Source organism: Echeneis naucrates, chromosome 21, assembly GCF_900963305.1.
Source record: "Echeneis naucrates chromosome 21, fEcheNa1.1, whole genome shotgun sequence".
In the NCBI taxonomy this organism is placed as follows: domain Eukaryota; kingdom Metazoa; phylum Chordata; class Actinopteri; order Carangiformes; family Echeneidae; genus Echeneis; species Echeneis naucrates.
Window position 1 is genome coordinate 6,879,284 of NC_042531.1, and position 19,860 is coordinate 6,899,143.

At 39.5% G+C, this 19,860-nt stretch overlaps 2 protein-coding genes across 3 annotated transcripts in view; one reads left to right on the forward strand and one right to left on the reverse strand.

Annotated features, from left to right (window-relative positions):
* Nucleotides 1–7,594, reverse strand: part of fgf14 (fibroblast growth factor 14) — an 85,108-nt gene extending 77,514 nt beyond the window's left edge. For both annotated transcript variants that reach the window (XM_029530459.1, XM_029530457.1), the window contains exon 1: nt 7,354–7,594. In XM_029530459.1, the coding sequence (XP_029386319.1) occupies nt 7,354–7,561 (208 nt within the window). In that variant the 5' untranslated portion in view covers nt 7,562–7,594. The remainder of the gene's footprint in view (nt 1–7,353) is intronic.
* A 246-nt stretch (nt 7,595–7,840) lies between these two features.
* cfap97d2 (CFAP97 domain containing 2) lies at nt 7,841–19,835 on the forward strand. Its single transcript, XM_029530769.1, has 9 exons — nt 7,841–7,978; nt 13,916–13,982; nt 18,050–18,158; nt 18,325–18,427; nt 18,611–18,691; nt 18,866–18,984; nt 19,146–19,332; nt 19,464–19,544; nt 19,734–19,835. The coding sequence occupies exons 4-9, from the start codon at nt 18,332–18,334 to the stop codon at nt 19,833–19,835; spliced, it is 666 nt and encodes a 221-aa protein (XP_029386629.1). The 5' UTR covers nt 7,841–7,978; nt 13,916–13,982; nt 18,050–18,158; nt 18,325–18,331.
* Nucleotides 19,836–19,860: the final 25 nt, after the last annotated feature.

Below are 19,860 nucleotides of genomic sequence, written 5' to 3' on the forward strand. Positions count from 1 at the left end.
TGGATCAAATAGTCTGTATCTGTCTGCTCTGACATCAGTTGCATTCGTGCCGTTGTAGCTTTGCAATATTTAGTTTCAAAGCTAAAAGAATATCCTTGAACTAATATTAGTTTGTGGGTTAAAGGTGGGGAAAAAAAAAAGAAAAAGAAAACACCTTTTACTAGCATGTACCCGGTATGACTGCCAATCCATTGATAATGGATGAAGAGGTAGTAGGATTAACTAACTCTACACAACATTATAAAAACAAAGCTGTTACTCTTTAACATATGCTTTAACCATAGCTTTAACCATAGCATTTTGCACTTTTACAATAAAAAAAAATAAAAATCAATAAATCGATACGTAAACCTAATGCTATCTTAAAAAGTTCATAAATAAAATCTTACAATTGGAGTTATAATTTCCAAAAATGCAAGGATTACAAGATAGATTTAAGAGCTGTGCAACTGTCTGCCTCCGTCAAGTTCTCAAGTCCAGGACTCATAGACTGAAAAATGGATGAAGATAAGAAGCTGCAGTCAATATGAAGCATCTGAAGAAAAGCTTGAGTGTGGCAACAGGGAGAGAGTAATGCAAACCAAGAGTTAACTAGCCGGCGAAAATGCCCTGCAGGCCATACTCATGAACAGAGCTCTATATTTTCTGTATAATATGCAACAGTCAAAATTATATTAAAGTTGTTTGAAGCAAGTAGGAACCTCTAAGGCGGAAAAATGAAGCCAACATGTAAATGCTTTAAGGTCTTAGAATGGCTGCTTGAGAATGACTCCAAAAGCAAGTGAATCCCCGTAGTTTGCTATTTTAAAGTGTCCATCTGAACAACAGAAAGAGGAAAAAAACATGTTCACAGCCTGGTGCAAAAATCTAGCTATGGCTTAATATGTAATAAGGTTTTCATCATTTACTGTACTTTGCTTTGTGTTGAATTTATCTCAGAGCCATGTTTAAGCCATGTTTAAGGAACATCATGAATACACTAGAACTCAAAATCTCACTGACCTCGAATGACATGAAAATAACTGAGGACCAGAAAGTCCATAAAACTGACAATTGAGAATAGATTTATTATGCCATCTGAAGCTGTTTCACCAAATTTGACAAATTTGCCCATCCAGATGGCCAATTTCTCCCCTCTATCAAACACAACTCAAAACCACTGCAGAAACAATGCTGCCATCAGAAACCGAAAAGGTATGAGACGCATTTGTTACCACGTTTCTAAAAGGTGACTGATTTGATTCTTTGTTGTAAATGTCATGTAGACAGCCTAATAAGGAAAAAAGAGCCATAAAACACTTCTTTCACACAGCTGTATAATTTTGCCAAATCAGCATCATTCACAGTAATCACATTGTAATTCTCATTCAGCTACATGATGCTGCCTGCTGCAGCTTTCACACCGCAGGTAGCAAACTGTCTCTTCGACACATATCACAAAGCAATCAAGCAATCGCTGCTCCTCGCTTACAGTCTACCTGCAGCTCATATTTGTTGAGCCTTTAACAAGGTGGCAACCAATATATCTTTCAATGTGTTTTATAACACCTGCTTACATAACACTGATAGTGTTGCTGGACACTTCAAGCCAAACACAAATATAATCTTTTTAGCTTGAGATGGATTTACACATTTTTGGAAAAGGGGAAGGTGTGTTAGAGGGTCTATCAAAGAAGGATAGGATCTGCAAAAGAGGTTGCCAGATTATCAGATTTATTCAAAATCTGAATGTCTACAAAGTGTTAGACACAGTAAAAGTAGAATGACAAATCCACCATATGTGCTTTGCTTCCATTTGGAAAGACTGACAATTTAAATGTTTGCTGTTATTAACTAATATTCAAGGTAACACTGACACCACTGAGCTGACAAAAAAATGCATCAGCTGGTTGAGAGTTGTTCAAAACAAGACTATGCTCAGTTTTCACTCTGCTGAAATGTTCCAGTTTAGTCTGAAATCAATGTTTTATATACTCAACGCATTTAGATTTTTATGGCCCACTTGTAGAGACTAATCCTCTCTGCCCTTGCTACCTGTCTCTCTGACTCTGTGAACACACTGTATATACATTTGCCCTTCCATCTGAGCTGATTTGTATGTAAACCTGATTGTCTCACAGGGGGAGGTAGAATTGCAGCCAGGAACTTGAATCTCATCACCCTCAGGTTATATTTCTCAAGAGCAGGACAAAGACAGCCCAAATAAATTCAGTGTGGAAAATGATGGTGCCACTGCCATTATCATTCCTAAAAAGATGGAACCATGTTTTCTGTTGACCTGTGACACACACCGCTGCGGCGACATGTAACGCCATCTCTGCGCCCTGAACAATCTCAAGATGCCTGAGTTTTCTCGCTGCCGTGGAAAGAAATTCAGCCCTTGACAACCTCAAAGCATATGATAGTTACTGTTTCATATCCTATAGTCCTTCTTTATCTCTATTAAATTGCACTGAACGACTGTGTCAGCTATTTTTAGAGAGAAGCAGTTCATCAGTGAAGCACATAGTATGAAGAAGTGCTGTTTTATAAAGATCCTTACACATGAACTCAGGCTGAACTTGTTAACGCTAAAGCTACTTTGTTTGTTTGTCTTTCTCACTGATATGCCAGGGCCTGCAACCAATGTGCATTATCAGATAATCTACTGCAGTTTGGCCGTTTACAAACTTGCTGCAATGTTTTTGTATGAAACCTAGCAACATACCACTGTGGTTGGAAGAGGATATTTTTAGCCAACCCTGCTGTTAGTCTAATTGTAGGAGTTCTTGTTTGAATCTTACCCATCCGCTTTAATTACACTGCTGTTTCTTTGTTACCACAAATTAAGCTAGTGTGGGTGTGTTACACAAATTAATGAGGAATGTTTTAACTGCACAGAAAATTCTCAAACTAGCATGATTTTTGGAAAAAAGAAAAAAAAAACTGGATAACTTACTCTTGCCCTGGGGTGACAATTACAGGCTGAAAACACATGAGCAGATAATTTCATTATTGAAGTGGACACGTAATTTCAGATTACAATGTGGAAGTTGCTCCTCAACAAAGAACAGCACACAGTGAAAAGGCTCTTTTACACTGTCTTGATATTGATACGATGGCAAACAGTTCATCAAGTTACACGAACATGCACATTCTCGCCGACTCATTCAATGTGCTGCCTCAACTCAAGTATTAACAGTCAAGACATGGAACTGCCAACAGCAGTTCACAGCTGTATAACTTCAGACCATGTAAAGACAAATCAAAAATGAAAAGGTGGCACGCTCAAACAACTCTTTTTTTGTCTTCTTCACATTTTTTAGGATTTTAGATAATGTGCAGCTGAATATTTCTTCTTCATAGTTTGCAAAATATTTTAATTTTGAGTTTTCTGCTTCAGTACACAATGACATCAGTTCACAGTCAGTATAATTGACCATACCAAAGACATCTTTGACTGTTTTAACCATACAGCTTGGGGTAAAAGGTCAAGTGTCCCCACGGACCAAAGAAGAGCAATAATATTAAAGCGCTGTACGGATTCACAGGGTCCTCCAGGTTTGGTCACACGCAATGGTCTCACTCACTATGAGCCATCATCAGATGGATGCCTGGGTTTTCTTTGAGCTGTACTGTCACTGTCAAAGAGCAGTCACCATAATACTCTGGGGACGCTGCCTAGTGACTTCACACATCTAATGCATTTCTGCCTTTTCAGCAACCTGTCTGTTTGCCCTCTATATTTACAGGTATACAAAACTACAAAATCTAAAATGTATCACACTGAGCACACACCACCAATGTCTGCCTTTGCTACGTATGGTGGATCACGAGATGACTTTTTCTTCCAATGCTTACTAGCACATTCCCTGATTATGTTACTGTCAATCATTGTAGCTGTATGTTAATTCAATGACATTCTGGAAGTTTTACAGTGACAACTTTGTGGTCATTTACATGGGCAGCTTCACAGGCTGCAGGGAGAAACCTACTGTGTCTACATCCAATTCCACTCATCTAGTTCATTACATAATTGACTTAATGAAGTACACTCACTCAGAGACATATATCCATGCTGGGACACAAGGATGAACATTAAGGAGAGGTCAACAAGGCTAGTTCCACCAGACCAGCTACCCTTAGGACAGACTACCATAGATGGAATAACTTGCTGGAAAACAGTAATGCAGCTGGAAAAATGTTAACAGGTCACTGACTACAAAGGCTTAGTGAGACTTTATCTGAAGGCAATTTTGCAAAAGAGCTTAAAGGGGACATGCAGTCTTTCCATGGTGGCCGATTTGCCAGTAAAGCCAGTCAGCGCTACAATTTTGACCCAACATTTCATTTGCATCAGAATGAAGCAACTCTTTGTGGTTTAGCTTCTCCTCAGACTCGCCATGCAATATCTGTTAAACTACGCCACATTCTTGAATCAGTAACATATGGCTTCAACATTTGATCATCCATTTGAGGAATTACTCCATTTGTATCGACCCTAAATGTGATCAAACCAGTGGAGACTTATGCAGAAACACTTAGTTTAAAACAAAAGATTGAATATTTAACAATATACTTGACTTATCTATCATGAGCTGAAGAAACACTAGATGCTCAAATATATGTAGTTTAAAATAGCACTATAGACAAATTCGCCATATACATATAACCACATACTATCACAGGTACATGCAGATAACATAACTGCATTCTGCAGCTAATAGAATATCAGATCTGCGGGTGGTGTACAGTAAGTAAGCGTAAGCTTCTGAGTGCAGAAAGAGATACAGATAACAATCACTGAATTATAAGACAGATGTTGATATGTTGACAAAGGCTGAGAGTCTTATTGATACAGCCTGCTTGGCTTAGTTGCTCTGTGTTCTCTCAGTTATGTTGTGTTACTAAAAATACAGCCAAAGAGCTGGAGCACTATATCTAGGCCTTTGCAGCTCAAGCCTTATGAGTGCTACACTGGAAAACACCTGCCTCTGCTGACAGAGGGCCACACACAGGATTCTCCATCCTACCACTACAAAGGTACCGGAAAATCCTCTGAGATTGTTTAAGGCACTTCTGTAGCTGAAAACAAGTCATTTGGGTGATTTGTTGGACAGTGTGGGTTCAAAAAGTGCTTTGTTTCTATTGTTTTTTTAGTTTTTAGGCATAGGAAACAGTAGAGACCCCCACTGGCACAATCTCCAATCTTGGCCTACTTCATTTCCCAATGAACTGCTGGCTCTATCTGCCGCTTCAGCACAAACCCACCAGCAGTTTATGATACTTTAATAATGAGCCTCCACCAGGTGACTGCTGCGTCTTATTTTTGAAAGACTTGTTGTCTCAGGTTTGAGAATAATGAAGGAAGTTTGTGTAACTCCTCCGAGCTGACTGGGGCTTTGCCCTAAACTCTCCTTCATTCAATCTGCATGTTTACACGTGGAAGCAGATTGGCATTCATGACTTTCGTGATACTTTTTTATAATTTTCAAGTCAAACTTACAGCGTACAGATTATGTGACTTCACTTACCCCTGCTTCAGCCAGACTCCCTGGTTGTTTGGGGTAAGCACTGCGGGTATGTAGACCTCCACCAAACATTTACGGTTTGCTGCGCCGGAAGGCGAGAAGATGACAGCCGGACGTGACGTAACAACGCCGCCTTGTTACGACAAATATTCGATATTCGAGAAGTTTTTATTTAAAATTCTAAAATATTATTAATCAAATGTTATATCAACGTTTAAATACTAAACAGTGTTTATAAATATGGAACTTTATTTTTTTTGTCGTAAACAAGGCGACACCACTTGCTACCGTCTTTGCTAACAGTTAACGTTAAATGTGTAACTCGCTGCTAAAGTTTTTTCGTCTTCATTTTACACATTTATCTCTAGTTTCGCCCCTCAAGTTTTGAAGAGTCTCTACAAGCATCTTCAGATACGTGGTAGGTGTTTCCCAACGACCTGTGAGCTGATTTTGTACTATGTTTAACTAGCTGTTTAGCATTGGCAGTGTGAGTTCATCCGGGCTGACGTCTTTGAATGGAAAATGGTGGCTCCTCTGTAAAAGTGAGTAGTTGCTAACTATGTTTTGACTTGTAAACTTAAGTGCACGCCACCAACACCCAAATCGAGCCTGAGCTGTGGTATATAAACAGTTTGTTTGTTTGTTTTTTTGAATGATAGACTAGTGTTTTTGTCGTTGATCCTGCAGCATTAGCATGGTAAAAACAGTAAGGTGATGATCTACTACACTGCAGTTGCAGTGTGGAGGAGCTGTATTGCTGTTTAGCACATTATCCTAAAACCCACAACCTCAGGTGAAGTAGTCCGCACTACCTGCTGTGCACCTGGGGCTTTTCTTTAATACCCTACGGCAGCCTGTTGAAATAAACCGGAGCTCTGCGATGTTACATTTAATTAGTGACACATTATCACTGACAACAGTCGGGAATTATGTGTTGCTTCTTGCACACACACACGCGCACAAATGTGCAAGGTCTGAGTAGTAAAAGGTGTCGACTGTTGAAGTGCAGGGTTTGCATTAGTGCAGTGGAGCCTGGTTCCTTCTTCTTCTTTTTTAACATGTCCTAGTCGCACCTCGGCTGCCCTGGCTGCTTTAACACAAAATCAACTTATGTGCTCAGAAGAAATCATGTCTCTCCGGGCCCCCGCATGATGCATACTGGCCTGTAACAGCCCCAAAGGATGAGACACGAAAGAATAGTCTGTCTCCTACGGCTGGCTTGCTGAAAACATAGCGAGTAGCCCATTTAATCGAGAAGTGGTGTTGCAGAGGGGGGGGGGGGGGGGGGTTGCTGCTGCAGTAAACCCGAGGATGGAATAATCTGGTTAGGGGGGGAAATCACGTTGGGTTGAATAGCTGTGTGTGGATTTGATCCACTGAAATAACACCTAGCCCCTGTATGTGTGTGAGAGAGAGAGAGAGAGAGAGAGAGTGTGTGTGTGTGTGTGTGTCAGGGTATGTGTGTGAGCTGCTATTTAAAAAGTTAGGATATCAAGGTGCCGTGGTGATGCAGGGAGGGGGGGGGGGGGCGCTTTTTTTCTGTGTGTCTGAGCGCTGCGCGTCCCCAAACCTGGGCTCGCCGATAGTAGCTGCACAGAATAAGTTGTTCCCCCCTCCCTGCGCCTCTGCATGATCCACTCGCTGCATAAATATGATTGCAGATTTATAACCATTACAACAAACAAACGAACAACGCAGATTTTCACACACACACACAGTCTCTCTCTCTCTCTCTCTCTCTCTCACACACACACACACACACACACACACACACACTCTCTCTCACGGCACAACGCCGGCTCACAGCGAAACAGAGGAGTAGGCATAATGGTGATGAGCTTACCACTTGGATTCTTGTTTTTCTTAAGACTCTTGCCACAAAGACACTGCAGCATATGCGTTCCTTTGCTGAAAATGTTCCAAAGAAACCACATTGATTTGGGCGAAGAGCAATCCAGTGGCTTAAACACCCAGATATAGATGAGATCCTTGCGGTTGCATAATAACACAATTGGATCAGTTCTCCAGGACAAGGCTACCAATTGTATCATAGAAAAATAGGTATATCCAAGTCCTATGCGCTTTCATTCACGTGGCAAAATATTCAGTATCTGTCAGACTTCGTGATAATGGTGTGTTTTCTTCTTCTGGCGTATAAAGAATGCCTCCTCAACTAGTCGATTATAGAAAATATACTCTATAAATTTCATGTGTCGCACCGGGAGGAGACGGGCCGCCAGTAAACAAACACAACTAACGTGAAAACAGTAAAACACGGTGGATTTCCGAGGAGAAAATCATTGCCTATTAGTTCATCACTCTGAGGAGAGGAGGGTGGATCTGCACAGCATCAAAAGCCAAGGGAGGATGCATCCTATGCACAGACTGCTGCAATGATAGCCCCAACAAAACAGCACATTGCCGGATCTGGTCCAATTCCTTTCTCCTGTAGCGGCTGCTTTGGCGAGGTCAGATAACACCAACCTCAGTTTTCATTTCTTGTAGTCCCACACTGCAACGTTTCTGTTAAAGCCGGGCTTGGGTTCTTGGTGTGTGCGTGTGTGTGTTCGTGATTCCTGGAGTGTGCGTTTCCTCCGTTTGTGGGGTATTTTCCTCAAGCCTTTTTCAGCACCACGCCACTGGCATCTCCAAAAGTGCGGTGCGCCTGTATAAAAACATTTGCATGAATTTCCTTTAGCGTCCGACCTCTTAGAAATAGACGGAGAGGAGGGGTTGAATTGAAAGATTGGCTTTCCATTACGTAAACACGTGGTTTCTGCGCCGTCATATCTGTGATGCTCTTGGAAATTTTTATGATCTGACTGAGACTATTGTCCCAGCGTGAATTCTTGGATATGACAGTGACTGGGGGGGGGGGGGTGCATGTGTGCACCGCATGAGTCTTTTATTTACATCAGTCATCTTTATTCTCGGCGTGTCGTCCCTTTGCCATCAGCTTTCAAATTGTTGCAGCCCTGAGCAAGCAGGTGGATGTTAATGGAGAAATTGGGCTTCAGAGCTCTGAAGGCGTTAAGAGTCATCTGCAGTATGAACCTTGTGTCAAGTCATCTAATTCCTGCTCATGAGGTTAGGACTCAGCAACAGATCACTAAAAATGTTTCTAGAATGAATTGAATTTAACATAAGTGGCAGAAAAAAACAGTTTTTAACAAACATTAAAACAGAAGTGAGCCCCAAAATCCCATAAACTACTGTGAAAAAACAATAATTATTATTGGGTCCCATTTTCAAATGTTATTCAGATGAGTAAAAGTAGTGTCTTTAACAAAATATTCAGATATTCAGATATCTGTTAATGTTTCCTAGCTCTGTTTTGTTCCCTTGTCCCTCAGGAGGAGGGGCCAGTGTGTTGCTCATGACGACTGTTTCCACTGTGTGACCACTTTTCTCCAAGGATTGAAAGGTTTTCCATCACAGCTAAGGACAAATAAGATATTGTTTTCCCCTGATTACACCCACCCTCAACAGGAAGGAGTTCAGCAAAGAGACTCTAAATGTGCGTGTGCATGTGTCAAAACACAAAGTTAGACTTTTTCACCAAAGAAGTCAGTTTTTGTTTTTTTTGTTGTTGTTTTTTTGTTTTTTGATTCCTTTCTCTGCTGTTCAATGGTTCTCTGTTGTTTTCCACACCTCTGGTCTGGGATTAAATCACTCTGAGATCTGTCAGCATGACTCCCTCCCAGGACAAATGGCAGAAGTCAGTATGTCTGCCAGTATTTGCAACCATGAGTTACTTAGTATAGTGATGACCCCACTCACAGGTGTTAGATGCTGTTTGCCAGTAACTCATCTTTGTTAAGCTGCAAAATGACTGACATTATGGCCCTGACAAGAGCAGATGACCCTCTCAAAACCTGCTTCCTCACAAACGTCCCACTAATTTTAAAATTTCTAGTGAGGAATGAGCATTGAATTCTGGCTAATATGATGATTTGCTTTAAATAGGGTTCAAAATGAGAAGGAACATTTGCATGTATGTAACCTGTATCTCTGTGACATGTCATCAGTCTACATTAAGTGCTTATTACTTATATCACCCAAATACTTAAGATCAACCTGTTTCACAAATATCTCCATTTATGGAAAATGAATAGCAAGACAGTCAAAGAGTCACTAGTTACTCAGTTTAGTGAGTGGAACGGAGAAAAAGCTCAGGTTTGTGTAAACAATATTAACCACAGCGCAGGAAGCTTGACGAGAGACTGGAGGAGTTCATTAGTGGGGTTGTGTTGTGTGTTCATCTCTGAATTACAGCATTAATCCACTTTAATGACCTAGTTTTGTGGAGCCCAGGTCTTGTCAGTTGTCTGTGATAACTGGTTCCTCGGGGATGTGGACCACTTTGAAACAAATGTTTCCTGATTGACTTTCTTTACACTGCATTATAATTTTGCTGTGTCACAGTTTAAAGGCTAACTGCAAAGGATTTCTCCTTTCAATTACTGATACTGTTTACCTACTAACACATTTGTTATACAAACTTAGGAGGTGCACACACATACACACAAAGCCCACAAACCGTGACACTTATATGTACACAGGGCAGCTCTTCAGACAGGGAGTGAATGCAATTATTTGAGCATTTACATGTGTGGGCTCAAATGGACTCATTGTGGAATCAGCAGAAGTCGTAGCAATGCACTCCAGGCGCTCCAGTTCTCTCCCTCTGCAGAGGCCTCTCATGTCATCCTCCCTATTGATCTGTCTACTGTAATGTAAAGTATCATTGCACCCTGGAGGATATCGTCTGACAATTTTGTCAGGCATCATTAGAATACTTCATTTTGATTGCCAAGGCTGCGGCCAGCAGGAAGTGGCTCCCTTGTGAGTTTTTAACAGCCTGTTTTCTCCTGATTGGGAAAAATAACTTGATTTAAGATGCAAAGAGATAAATGGACTGGGTCCAGTTTTAGTTGTGGTCTCTGTGGTCCTACTGCACATGCTTAAAAGGCTCACATATAGGAAAGTGTGAAGATGGTATCAAAAAGTGTTGTGATTTGGAGATTGGTCAGGCCCATGAAGAGATACATCTCATATTCATTTATGTAAAAAATATATCTAGCGATGTCCAGGCCAATTTTGAAGCTCCTTTTGAAAGTTCATGTAATCCGCATGAACGAGTGTCATAGTAATTTGGATTCCTCCAATTAGTGACTGCAATCTACAGTGAATTTGTCAGAAATCAATCACATGTACAATCTTTTGAATTAGACGGATGATAGTAAAGCCAATGTGATACACTTAAATGCTCCAGTAGCCTGATGAACCTTTGTGATGATAAGAATATTTCAACATTATTAACTCCTACAATTGAATGAATAGGCAATAGCTTAGTATGCTCTGTGTTTCTGGGGGTGTTTATTCCAAATCAAATGAATGATTAAGGGTAAATAAATAAATTAGCCTGAAATGCACTTGAACTTCCATCACAGACTCATGTTTGTCATGTAATACTTAATAGTGATGATAGGTCTCTGATTTTACTCAACAGGTGCAGGTTCTTGAAGTGGATCACATACTGTAATATTTGTCAGTGCAGAGGATCACTGTGGCAATAAAGCTATATGCACCCTTGATTTACCAGTAAGGTTAATAAGGGTGTCGATAATATTTAACAATTTGTACTTGGGTGCAAACCAGAGAAAGTCAAAGTGAATTCATTTTGTCATTCATGTAAAAAGATGGAAGTTTCAGTAATTGGTCAGTTGAAGCTTAATTTAGAAACTGTTTTTGCCCATAGTGGGACCAGTGCTTTCCGGGCAAGTTATACTGGGACCACATGTTCAGTATTAATGTGAAAACCATCCGCTCACCCTTACCCAGCATGCCCATAGCCAAGATGTCAAAGAGGGAGAATCAGCTGTGTTTGGCACTGCTTAGAGCAAGTGTTCACTAGAAAATGAACAGCTGCTGTGAACCACATCATGACCAAAGACTTTCAAACACACACACACGCATACATGCAATATAAAAGTTCCAATACAAAACATGGAACTGGTCTTTAGCACATAGAATTGATAGCTATTGCTAATTAGACTGGTAGAGTTGTTAGTTTTATCAGCATGATTAGATATGCTTTATATCCATATGTCAGATGAAATTAAAGTAAAATGAAAAAACTGCTGGCTGGCTGGATGACTGGTGTAAAAATAAACATTAGCACCCAGATTTTGATTTACTGACAGTTCCAGCTCACTGGTACAAGTCTAAAATACAAGACCATATGTGATGTTTAGACATCAACTCTAAAACCTCTCCAGTGCAACCACATTGTGACTAATAGGTCAAAGACCAATAGAGCAAAAATTACGAATCCCACACACATAATAACTAACTCCTCTTTAAAATCCATTGTGACCAGTAATTTTCATTATTGCAGAGATAAGGTCGATGACACTGACTCTGCAGATTTAAACACTCCACTGTATAAGTTACCCAGCCCACGTTCAGAGTATTCTGTGCTACTAATACAGTCTAATCCTGTCCAGTAGAATATACAGCACGGTACCATGGTAGTCACAGGCCCGTGTATTTATTCTATACTATATTTTCCTCTTTCATTCATATAACATGTCAGTTTTATGTTATGTACAAAAACATTTCAGCTATGCAAGACCAAACACAACTGCTTCCAAAAACAAGAAGAAAGTTAGTTGATAAATGACTTTAAAAGAACTTAGAATGATCATGACCGACACTGATACCTAACTTGTTTTTGTCTTGTGAGTAATGAACCATTCTAATGTTAGGCTACAGCCTCTCCCATGACCAAACATCAGGACCTATTTCATAGATATTCAGTAAACCCTGTCAAGTTTCAGAAATATAAAGAGAAGTTGGAAATGTGCTCTGTTGATATTGACTTCAGATGTACAATCAACATAATTGTGTTAATTTCAAATGGCAATAAAATTTCAAAAGAAAAAAAAAACAAAAAACATAATATCATCTGTGGTTTCAATTCAGCTTTACGGTATTGTCTATATTTGGAGACATTTGTCAGAAAGGCACATGCTTAAAATATAGATGAAGATAGATGTTCTCAGTTTTGCTTTGGGGCGAGGCAAGAAGTGCCTTCATTGGGTAGTCACCCCAAAGCATGAGCAGAAGCCCACAGTCAAATGGAGGAGTGGATAAGTGAGTTGATATTGGTAATGAATGCTACTGTGGTCACACACATACCAAGCATCGTGGAACGCTGGCACTGCTTTCTCTGGCCTTTCTGTCCATGCCCTCACATAAACTTTACCCAGAAGCAATGCATGCATGCACACACACACATACTCACGTCTTAATGATGCATAAGGCCCAAAATAAAGTCCGCTCTCAAATCATGTCCTTTTATAATCATCTCTCATGGAGTTTCCTGTCCAGTGAGAATTGTCATAATCAACATATTTGTTTGTTGTCATTCTGAGAACACTCAGCAATTCTTGCCTGTCTGAACTCTCCTTAAATGCTCCACAGCTGAGTTGAGCCTATGGTGATTTCAAGACACATTTTTTCGGAAGCTATTATCCAAGTTTTCCTTTTGAATGTGTGATGCATTGCGGAACTATTTGGTTGTAACAATGCCCTTACGTAGTTATGCTCATGAGGCCGGCATCTACCAAAACGTACAGCCATGTGCGGTCATGCAATTGATTGTTTCCTGCAGTGCCAACAAGGTAATCAATATTTCAGCTATTTCACTCTCTATTTAGCCACTGATCTGTCATGTAGGGAACCATTCTGTTCTGCTCTATACACTATCTTTATCCTGCTCCTCCTGTAGAAAAAGTGGAAGTCAGTGTAACAGCAAGGATAAGACATTGTCTTGTACTACTTGTACAAGAACAAAATGCAACAAGTAGGTTGATGATATATGTGATACCATCAGGTTATTTTGAGAGGTGAATGTTTCCTCTTGAACTACTCCACAGTGGAGGGTCCAGTCTTATGGGGGATATTTGACCCGCCCTTTGTGATTGTGAAAGCAAAGTCTTTCACTTTGACATAATTAGCTGGCATTTATGAAGTCCTAAACATTCAGGGACAAATAACGTTACATGTTGCAGCACCGAGTTCAATACAAGCCAGACGTGACCTCACAAATGTGTAACAGTGGGTCTCTTTTTCTTACGAAACAGGTTACAAATCAAGTAATTAAGATGTTGTTGTTGGAGGAGATGAAACTTTATCTTTGGACCATAATAATATTCTCTCCATGACAAGAAACAGAGTTTCCAGAACGCAGAGTTTGAGAGGCCAATTGTCTCATCTCAGATTTCAGATCGTTAAAGTGCATTTAAATGCAATGTGTCATGAGCACAGACATTATGTGTTCACTGGATTACCTTAGTAATTAATGATAGTAATTGAGAGGAATTGCTTTCTTTTTGCAGGTTTTAAACCAAGATTCAAGGAAGAGGGACCTTGCCAGAATCCAAGGAGCTGAGATGTTCAGAAAAGGTGAAGTTGCCAAGGGAAACAAGAGAACATTTATAGTCGTGAACAAAACTGAGGTTGCATCTAAGAGGACAAATCTGAGCATAAATCAGCATTAGTGTTAGTTTACTGCAGTCGACTGGTCCAGCATGTTACTCTACTTGGCCTCACTCTGGCTAATTTGTTATCCTCATAACTCATTCCACTGTTATGTAACAGCACTGTGGGTCTTTTTTAACTTGTAAGGCTGCATGTTTCATAATTTATAGGCTTTCATAGCACAGATCTATCTGGGATATAAGCCTGTATGGGTTTGAGTATTAAAATGGGGCAAACTTCCTGCATTCAGGAGGAAGTGCAGCATGTATGCACCAAACTGTCATCAAAAGAGCCACTTTTAGAGGGATAAAGTCTATTTCCGAGTCAAAGCATCCATTCCTCCGTACCTCAGCAGCATTAATGGAGCAGCAGGGCTGGGAGTACAGTGCCTTAGAGTCGTTACCTATTCTATCATCCATTAGTTGAAAATTGTGTTGGCTTTTAAACCGCTGTCTGTAGATCAAGTGTGAAGGGTTTTCAGATTTTGTTAGAGTTAAGATCACTGTTACCCAGGGAAACTGTTGGGATAATTTGTTCGGTTTCGGTTTTTGTAACAAAGAAAAAGTGAGACAACTGGAGTTGTATCAATGCCACATAGCAAAAGCAAGGAATTTTAGAACTGAAGACAATATGCAGTCCATCCTGTCTTACTGCACAGTGGTACACAAGCAGAAATTCTTGATTGCAGAGGTGACTGCTCAGTGATCCTGAAAAGCAGATTGGGAGTTAGCGTGAGGTAGCCACCCTAAAGATCTTCTCTTGGGACCTGTTACCATAGTCCCTTTCCATCACACAGAGAAAGAAAAAATTATACACATATAGAGACAAATAGGTGTGTGTTAAAGCAGATTATTATACTATTTTCTCATCTAGAGCCATATATAACAGAATGAAACAGGAGAATGGAGTTGGGTCATTCAAATTTTCAGTTTAGTCTGTCACTTAAAAAGTAGGGGTCGAGACAAAAAATTGCTATCAATGTTATCATTCATTTGTTGTTATAAGAAAATAACAAAGTGACCCCAATCTCAGTTTGTCCACATTCTAAATGGAGTGGCAAACTTTTTTTTTTTTTTTTTACAGTTTTCATAGTTGTCAGACAGTAAATTAATTACAGTAGATAATTTTCATTTTCATACGTGCATCTTGCTTTTAAGATTAACTGCCTTCATCTGAAAAACATTGTACTCATTCACACGTGTGTGTTGATATGCGTATAAAGACTTACCACACTTCCCTTGTCCCAAAGAGACCGTATCTCGAGCATTTATTCCCACAATAGTGCTGTGATCACCAATGAGACTCCCTGTAACTGGAAGCATCCCCTGCCATTCTGAACAGGACATGAAAACAAGGTTCATTATCTCATATGTGTTATGATATCCCTTCTTAATTAATGATTATACAGAGCAAATGAGATTGTTATTCTTTTTGTCCCCAAATGGGGGGACAAAAACTGGATTTTTGATAGTGATCGTTCTGGAAAAGAAAATACTGTGGCAACTACATGCAAACAAATCTTCGCATATTGTCTAACATTTATTACAAATTAAATAGAAAAGTAGTTAAATATTCCAAGAAAACCCAAAACAAGGTTACTAAAAGTAGTAGAAATGTTACAAGACAATTTCTGTAGTACTGAATGTCCCCCAAAGTCATGAAAGGTCACTTGTGAAAATAAAAAGAGAGCTGAATTGCTTCCAAAACAGACTTGAGTTTTCTCAATCAAAGCAACATGTGAGGTCACCAAGAGGATTGCTGTTGGTCACTGGTTTTTCCAAAAGACTTTGTTTGTTTGCGTTTGCTATGTGTCTGATTTTCCTCGAGGTACACAAGTTTTTCACTTGAGAGCAAAAGCGTGCAGATAAGGTAAAATAAAGACTGGATTGGCAGAAGCTGTGCATGTTTTACACTACATCTTGCCCACTGTGTGCTTGCATAGGAATCAGCATCCCCCACAAATCTAAGCACCTACAGCAAATGGATGCCAATCTGATTTAGTGTTGACTACAATTCAAATGGGAGACTCTGAAAGTACCAGTACGTTTTATGAATTACCATAGTTGTCAGTTTTTTTTTGTGGGGGGTTTCAGCCAAATGCTGCACATCAGCCAAAAGTAATAAAAACACCATTTCTGCCATGAGGCCTCGGGGTGGCAGCAACACTGTGGGCATGTGTCTCTGTCACAGTTGGTCAGTGAAGGTAAAGGGTCACATGAAGCTTATACCTCTAAGACAGTAACCCAAACACAAAGTCAAATTACACATCATCAATGTCACTGTCCTGTAGAGGCCACGTCAGTATTCAGACCTCAATTCTGTCCAGAATTTGGAGCATAAAATTGGTGTTTAGTCATGATTCCCCCCTCCAACTTCACAGAGCTGGGCCACTTCACCAAGAAGGAATGGCAATATCTACAGTGTCCACATGGACAAAGCCTGACCAAATCTGGTACTACAATGACCCCACTTCATTTTGACTTGTTTTTGTATTTTTATTCATGTAGGTACAAATTTGTGAAAGATTTGTTACTGTGCATAGCAACACAATTTCTTAATAATGACATATTATTACAAATAATCATCAGCATAGGAAATCCCAGAATTAATTTCAAAAGCACAACAAATATAATTTTTGCATTGTCCCTATATGTCATTGATACAGAATTGTGCTCTTTTGAGTGTGATGATTGAAGGAAATACCCACACAAAAAGGGGGCTAGAGAGCTGGATGCACCTTTTAACATCCTGGTATCTTCCATTATCATGTCTCCTCTTATCAAATAAACATATTGGAAACATTTTATTGGCTATAATTCAGTGATAAAAACTCCTGAACACTGAGATATTAAGAAAAATCTGACATGAAGACTCACGCTTTTCCATGGCAACTTGTCAGCAACTCCTACAATTTACACAACTGGATTATTATGTAAATACCGAAAAGAACAAGGACAAGTAAAAGTTACACACATGCAGTTTAGCATGTTGGCTGTGAATATCAATCCAGGGGCAGTTTTGTAAACTACGCTAAATTCTTTTCCATGTAAATTGCAGTTTATCGTGGTGTAGGCAAAAAATGGTGACATAATCATCTGTTACAGTTTGATCCATTACAGTTTCATGAGTGATTTGGTTGCTCATTCTGGCGTGGGATTTGAATTATTAACAGTTGCGATCTCAGTTGTACCACAAATCATTATAGCCAACTCCAGCCAGTAGGAGGGAGTGTTGTAACATCAGTGTTCATTCATGAAGTCACCTCAATGAGGCCCATTCAACAAATCTGAGATAACCCTCCTCTATTTTTATAATGCAGGCAATATACTGGATACTTTACATACATACCATGTTGGGATTTTTCATGATACCAAAGAACATTAAATAAGGTTATGGTTTGGTAAAAATGTGTTTACCATTTTAAATAAACCCAATTATCCCTTTTTTTTTTTTTTTCTTCATGGTGTGGCATCAGCTTTCACTGTGGTGTATGACAACAGATTTTCTGTGGGTGTCTTCTGTACAAACTATGTTTATGCTTACTTTGAATTTTGTAAGTTACTCCAACATAAGTTTCCAAGTAACTGTTACCCAGGTTGTAAATATCCGTATCAGCAAACCTACTCTTCCTGGACCCCATGGCTTCATTGCTGTCAAGTATTTCTGTTCATTTGAATCTAACATCAGTATTGATAAATTCATATCTTTAAAAATTTTCCATCCAGGAATAACAGCTTAAAATTGGACACACACACACACACGTTTTGAAACCTCTTTGAAATATTTATATTCCAGTTAATTTTCATCTCCTAAACGTGAATATCGTCTTCACAGAGCAGCTCATTATACAGTCACTCTCTCCGCACTAATTAGCCTATCTCTATGCCTTTATGGTTTTCTCTGTGTGGAACATGCTAAACAAGCACATTGTTTGAAACCATTCATCTCCCCTTTCTTTAATGGCTGTCATGGCAACCATGTGCGACTGGCAGAAAACTGGCAGTCGTCTCTGAGCTCCAGTCAACCTGGATGGTGTAGAGCATGAGCACTTTCTTGGGCAGATGAGGAATTTATAACACTGAAACATCGGGACAGCCACAGGTTAGTGAGTGATGAATCACTGACTGCTTTAGCAAACATCCTGTTCATGTGATTATTTGTTGAGCATAACGGTTATGCAGAATCAGATTAGTCCTAATGGGGTTTGGGGCTTTTAATATTGCAACTCAGCTAATTTTTTTTTTTTTTTTTTTGTCGTTGTTTACAGAACAACAATGCAGCATCTCCTATATCAACCCCTCTTTCCAATGGGAAACAAATATCTCCAACAGAAATGGGACAAGGCTTCCTATGATTTACACAGGAGGAAGGTTAGAAGCAACACTCATTTGCTCCTGCTGTCCCAGATTCAAAATGTTGTGACCTCAAGATTTTATTCTAATCAGAAACATATGAAATTAAACTTTTGTCATATCTAGTTAATGTATGCTGAAATTTTTATCATCCCCATTCCGTGCCAGAGAGAAAGAAAATTTGTTTTGTTTTTTTCCAAGGTAAAGTCAGCTAAACCAACAATAAACACGACTCCACCAAAGACCTACAGTCACCTTGAACTAAAGCTGAAGAAGCAAAAGGTTGCCCTTTCTATCTCATTTTCATTTCAACTCACTTTATGTCTATAGGATGGCAGCAGAAAATCATCCAATAAAACCTGAAATGAGAAAAATGAAGTTGCAAAATTACTAATAATTCTAACTGCGTAAATATATTATGTATAAAATATTTTAATAATAATTTGTCTTGTTAAGCTTGAAGAAGAATGGATACTGAAGATTCAGAGGGAAAACAAGATTCTTAAGGAAAAGATATCCCACATCATGAAGACAACTGGAGCAGTTGACAACAAAAATGACTATGACAGAAAAAGGTTAGTAACGGTTTGTAGTTAATATTTACTAAGGCAGAACCATCAGTGCTAGGAAAATCATATTTAAAGTTACGGGGGAAAAAGGTGGTATTGCCAAGAAATAGGGTGACCCTTGAAACTAAAAGCCCAGTTGTGTAGCCTGTCTTTTTTGCTCATCGTAGCCTTGGCAAGGAGAAGCGACAGCTGGAGTTGCTCCGTATTTCCAAGGAGAATCAAATGATCCTGTTCCGCTTGAGCCACTGCAGGCCTCACTATAATGTGAAGAGCTGGCATGAGGACTGGCTTAAAACCCTTAAGGTGATGGACCGCATTGCACGATACCCAAGAGGAAAAGCAAAACAGCAAAAGGTTATTTTAATTTATTGTGAACAATCCATAATACATAATACAATACATCAAAATAACAATCTCCTAAATTGTACATGAATAATCTTTATTCTATACCATAATAAATACTTTATTTCATGCATCTACATCAGGAACAGCAGAGACCCAAAGAGCAGAGCAGTGGTTGTAATAAAGAACGCAAGATGAGTGCAGATGTAACCAGACACAGTCCTGCAAGCAAGAAGACAAATGACAAAAAAGAACTGGAGGAAAATGAAAAGAAAAAAGCCAGCAAGAAACAAGATAGAAGAACAGAAAGACAACAGGACACAGATACACAACCAGTCCCAGGACCAAATGAACCTGAGAAGTCCATCACACCAGATACTGTGCAAAACCCTGATCCTTCTGACACAATTCAGATTACAACAGATGAGCCCTCTGCTGCCCAGCCTTTGGCTCCTGGTGGATGTGAAATACCCAACATACCACACCAGGACATTACAGGCACAGAGGAAGGTTAAGAAATAAAGTCTGGCTGATCTACCA

Coding starts and splice junctions, on each gene's coding strand:
- cfap97d2 (XM_029530769.1), top strand. CDS start 18,332: ATGCAGCATCTCCTATATCAACCCCTCTTTCCAATGGGAAACAAATAT. Junction 18,985..19,145: donor AATGACTATGACAGAAAAAG/GTTAGTAACGGT, acceptor TGCTCATCGTAG/CCTTGGCAAGGAGAAGCGAC. Junction 19,545..19,733: donor ATGTAACCAGACACAGTCCT/GCAAGCAAGAAG, acceptor GACACAATTCAG/ATTACAACAGATGAGCCCTC.